This window comes from Myotis brandtii, unplaced genomic scaffold (genome assembly GCF_000412655.1).
Source record: "Myotis brandtii unplaced genomic scaffold, ASM41265v1 scaffold1392, whole genome shotgun sequence".
Taxonomy (NCBI): domain Eukaryota; kingdom Metazoa; phylum Chordata; class Mammalia; order Chiroptera; family Vespertilionidae; genus Myotis; species Myotis brandtii.
The window spans coordinates 51,993-57,068 of NW_005354974.1; the positions used below are offsets into that span (position 1 = coordinate 51,993).

The window sequence follows — 5,076 nt, forward strand, 5'->3', positions numbered from 1 at the left end:
TTTAGCTTCTTATTTGCAACATAGTATATAGTTGCTTAGAGTTGCAACTGAGAGGCTGGCAAGTTAGGCGGGGAACGTTGGAGTCTGCAGCAAGCAAGCCTCGTGCTCGCTTCAGTGCCTGGCTGCCGGCCGCCATCTTGGCTGACAGTTAATTTGCATATACTCACTGATTAGCCAATGAAAAGGGTAGCGGTCATACGCTAATTACCATGTTTCTCTTTTATTAGTGTAGATGTGTCTAAAGCACATTGCACAAGATTAAGAGGATAAAATACATTTACTTACACATTTGAACAACGAAAATGATTCTGTGACACCCCAGCACTGTACGCATGGGCTTTCTAGCCCCCCGTTGGGCATTCTCTCCTTTCTGCCACTTACTATCTGAACAGCGCTGGGCAGATTGCTATGCAGTTGGAACATGGGCCAACAACAGGTTATTGACTCTCCTGTTACGTTTCCTGTTCCTTGTCTGAAAAACAGAGAATCATTCTTGTTTTATCGGCTTGCTGTGATTATTTACATAAACTCAAATAGCACAGTGCCCGCCCCTAGAAGGCATTTGAAAATTACTACTTCCTTTCCCAATGTTGATTAAAAAATCATTTTAGTCTGTATGTACACAAGCTATTCACCAAAGAGAGATGATCTTTAACCAATGCAGTCACCTAGGTCTCGTTGCAGTTGGAAGTAGTATGACCTCAGAATACTCGTGCCAGCGCTTCTGGCTTCCACGCCCACAATGCTCATGCTGTCACTTTCCACCTGGGTAAATCCACTGTGAAGGGAAGGACATGCTGTGTGTTAACTTGAGACAAGGACAAATGTGTAGGCAGTAGGGCCTTCGCACACAACCTCATACCTCCTCCACCCAGCCCCGTTTGAGGACCTACATTCATTGGTAACAATTAGCAAATACGACCACTTCTGCAGTGGGAATATCAGCTTTGGACCCTCCTGAGAGGAGCTGCCAGAATCACAGTGATCCTGGCTATTCTGGAAACTTCTCCTGATATAGGAAGAGGGGCACCTGATCTAATCTTGGCAGGTCTGAGTCATTCCCCAGCATTTAGAACCATCAGTTCCTGATCAGTCTCGGTGAAGATGTGAACACAGCAGCTAATGAGGCCATCATTCTCTGTGATGTTACCTGTGTCTGCCTAGACCAGCGGTTCTCAACCTGTGGGTCGCGACCCATTTGGTGGTCGAACGACCCTTTCACATGGGGTCGCCTAAGACCATCCTGCATATCAGATATTTACATTACGATTCATAACAGTAGCAACATTACAGTTATGAAGTAGCAATGAAAATAATTTTATGGTTGGGTCACAACATGAGGAACTATATTTAAAGGGCCAGAAGGTTGAGAACCACTGGCCTAGACAAACGTACCATGTGCCGCTCTGAGGCATGAGAGAAAAATGAAGCAGGTATATAGAAAACCAAACCAAACTAAGCAAAAACAAAATTAGAGAAGGAATTTCTTGTTTCTTACAGAAGCCTAGCTGTTGGGCTATAGACTGCTTCTCGAATACTGCTGCTCTGGCCTTCGTGAAATACCTTTTGGCTTCGAGTCCATGCTGACTTACTAAGTTTCTTTAAGTAGCAACTAAAGTTCTATTCAACTTAGAAATTAATATCAAGAGTGGAATGCAGCAGTTTCCAGACTCTCAGAAAACTGCAGCATTGGCTGGTCTATCTAGGGGCTGAGCAGGTCCCCGATCTGGTCAGCCAGCCAGTGATCACTGTGATTTTTGGGCAAAGAAGGTTGAATTTGCATCTGCTTTCTCTCTTTAGAATCATCATTCCTCCTCTTAAGTCTTTTTCTTTCTCAATTGATTTTTAGTAAATTTGCAGAGCGGGGCAACCATCACCATGATACAGTTTTAGAACATTTCCATCCTCCAAAAAGATGTTGTGCCCTAGCCCAATTTGCTCAATGGTTAGAGCATCAACCTGCAGTCTGAAGGGTTCTAGGTTCGATTCTGATCAAGGGCATGTACCTCGGTTGCAGTCTTGATCCCCAGCCCCAGTCAGGGCACATGCAGGAACAACTAATTGATTTGTCTCACTCACATCGATGTTTCTCTCTCTCTGTCTTTCCCTCTCAGCTTCCACTCTCTCTAAAAAAAAAAAAAAAAAAAAAAAAAAAATCAATGGGAAAAAAAAATTCTCAGATGAGGATTAACAAAAAAAATAAATAAAAATTTAAAATAAATTTTAAAAAAGATCTGTTGTACCTATCTGTAGTAAATCCCATCCTACTCTCAGCCCCGGGCAGCCACTAATTTATCTTCTGTTCCTACAGACTTGCCTCTCCTGGATGTTACACAAAGGGAATCATACAGTACTATCTTACACATCTGGCTTCTTTCGTGGAGCACGATGTTTCTGCATTTCACCATGTCAAGTGTATGTCAATGCACCATTCCTTCTCATAGCTGAGTAATATTCCCTGTATGGATGTACCACAGTGGATTTATCCATACCAGGTGGCATTTGCACCGTCTGCCCTTTTAGGGTTGAGTAAAGCTGCTAAGAACATCCCATGCAAGTCTTTGTGTAGATGTGTGTGTGTGTGTCTATTTCTCTTGAGTAGATGTGAAGATTCACATAAAGTCTGGGTGTAGATGAATTTAATTCCTTAGGTACATACGAACCTTCCTCTAACATCTTTGTGTAGACATAGGTCTATTTCTCTTGGGTAGATCCTAAGTGCTGCTGGGTTGCTGGTAAATTTATGTCTAATACACATTTTCTCTGGAGAATCAGAATTCGTATTCAGAGACGACAACATTTTAGGAAACTGAAAAGTTCCTAGAAAGTTTTGGTTATTTCTTGCAGTAGTCACTAAGGTGCCAAAAAAGGAGATAAAATGTTGCACATCTTAGAACTTACAGGGAACAACAGCATGAAGCAAGATTTCTGGGTTTATTATTGCCAGATGAAGCTCCCCAAAAAGAAATTACCACTCAACTAAGGATTTCTGGAGGTACGTGTTGTAAATCAGGGAAGGGGCATAATTTGAGGTCTTGGTCCATTCGTTCTGGAGTCCTGATTAAGACACGTTTTTGAGATGTGCCACTCACCTGCCACAGTGAAAGCAGTGTCACTTCAGCGGATGGACATGTTTACAATTTTATAATGCGTGTACTGCAGTGTTTAAAAGCACATGTGAAATGGAAGATTCCAAAGTTTCTACTTGCTTACCATGACGAGAGCAGTGCAATACAGCGAATGGATGTATGCAGCTTTGTAATGCGCACAGTGCAGTGTTTAAAAAGACTTACACAGAAGTTTCTAAACGTGCTACTTGCTTGCTAAGTTGAGAACAGTATTGTGTCAGTGACAGGATGTTCTAACTACTCAGTAATGCTATAAAGAATGCAATAGAGAATTCCATAAAGACAGATAAAAAAGAAAGAAACGGCGCATTCATGAGGCCAACATCTAAGCACAAGCCCCTGAAGGCTGACCTGAACAAGGCAACAGCACAGGTGTTTGCATGCATCTCCCCAGAGGAGGGACGGTATCCCTGCCCCTGGAGGGAGATCATCGTTATTGACAGAGGGGCTCACTTCACACAGGCTGGCCTCGGATCCACAGCAGACACAGCAGAGCGAGGTCATGACACCGCTCTCAAGTACAGGGGAACCTAGTACAAATGTATCCCAGTGTAAACTAGCGAAAGTACAGTACGTCACCACCTGCAAATGTGGACATGGAACGGCATGGCTCCGGTTCGGCCCAGACCTCCGACTTCCAAGGAATTTAATGAGGAATTCTGATTGAAGCAGTTGCTGGTGCCAATGCTTTTCAGAATGCAGAGCACTGAGTTGGCCTTATGTTTTGTTTAGAAAGTTGAGAGGGTTAAAAACTACCTACAGACCAATGCTCCTAAAACTTAAGTTGACTCTCTACTAATTCTTAATCTTCCCAGAAAATTGTATTTATTTACTGAAAAGAACTAAGATTCTCCTGTTTTAGGAATTTCCTCTAATAATTGTCTTCAAATAACTACTGATTTACAATTCAGAAAATATGTAGTTTTGTTACAGAAATCTGTAATTTTTTTAAATATTTGTTTGGGGTATTGTATTTTTTCATTTAAGATTATAAGATGTTTCATGGTCACAGACAACAGTGTGGTGATTGCAGGGGGCAAAAGGGTGAGAGGAGGTGGAAAAGGGTATGGGGGAATAAATGTTAATGGAGAAAAATAAAATAAAATTTTAAAATAAATAAATAAGTAGCTGTGAGAAGTTTGTCACAGGAGGTTGAATTTAGCGCATACCTCATGACAAGAAAGTGACAACTCTCCCAGATGGAATATGAAATCTGGAAGCCCTGTCCTCTAAAGCACTCTAGCAAGAAAGCTCACACGTGGTTCCAAACTATTAACCTAAAAGCACGATGCAGAACTGCATTCTTTCACTTTCACAGTCTTGCCCCCACGGACTCCCCCCACACCAGGGTCTGAGTTCAGAACTGTGTGGGCTATGAAGGGAGGGTAAGACTGGGCTGCAGGGCTGTCAGGCCCCACCCGGACCTCCCGCATCCCGTGGGACTTTGGGTACAATAACCACACCTTTGCACCCCCACTGCATCTGTAAGTGTGGGTGATGCCACATAAACTGTGGGTGGCGGTTTTGTATATTAAAGGAGACCGAGTGGAGGATGCAGAACATCTTTTTTTAAGAGGAGGAAACAGATTCTGACCAGTGACTTTTGTTGGGTCCCCAAGTAGTGAGGGGCAGGCTAGGCTAGACTCCAAGTCCCAGTCACATTCTCTACAAGGGAATCCTTAAAAAGGTACTGTGGGGGATACATGCACCCCTATGTTCATAGCAGTACAATTCACCATAGCTAAGATTTGGAAACAGCCTAAGTGCCCATCAGCAGATGAGTGGATTAAAACCTGTGATACATCTACACAATGTAATACTACGCTGCTGTAAAAAAGGAGGAACTCTTACCATTTGCAACAGCATGGATGGAACTGGAGAGCATTATGCTAAGCAAAATAAGCCAGTCAGAGAAAGATAAATATCACATGATCTCACTCATTTGTGG

At 42.7% G+C, this 5,076-nt stretch overlaps 1 protein-coding gene across 9 annotated transcripts in view; it reads right to left on the minus strand.

Moving 5' to 3' along the window:
* Nucleotides 1-5,076, minus strand: part of LOC102247791 (F-box/WD repeat-containing protein 12) — a 46,502-nt gene that overhangs the window by 6,553 nt on the left and 34,873 nt on the right. For 4 of the 9 annotated variants that reach the window (XR_001361026.1, XR_001361023.1, XR_001361024.1 and 1 more), the window contains exons 10-11: nt 669-778; nt 382-472 (exon numbers count right to left, since the gene is read on the minus strand). Coding sequence is in view for 3 of the 9 variants with exons in the window: in XM_005860759.2 (XP_005860821.1) it covers nt 453-472; nt 669-778 (130 nt within the window). In the remaining 6 variants the exon portion in view is untranslated. Of the gene's footprint in view, nt 1-232; nt 473-635; nt 779-2,214; nt 3,659-5,076 lie in introns of those variants that run through there. The other 5 variants (XR_001361021.1, XR_001361022.1, XM_005860759.2 and 2 more) reach the window with 4 other exon arrangements.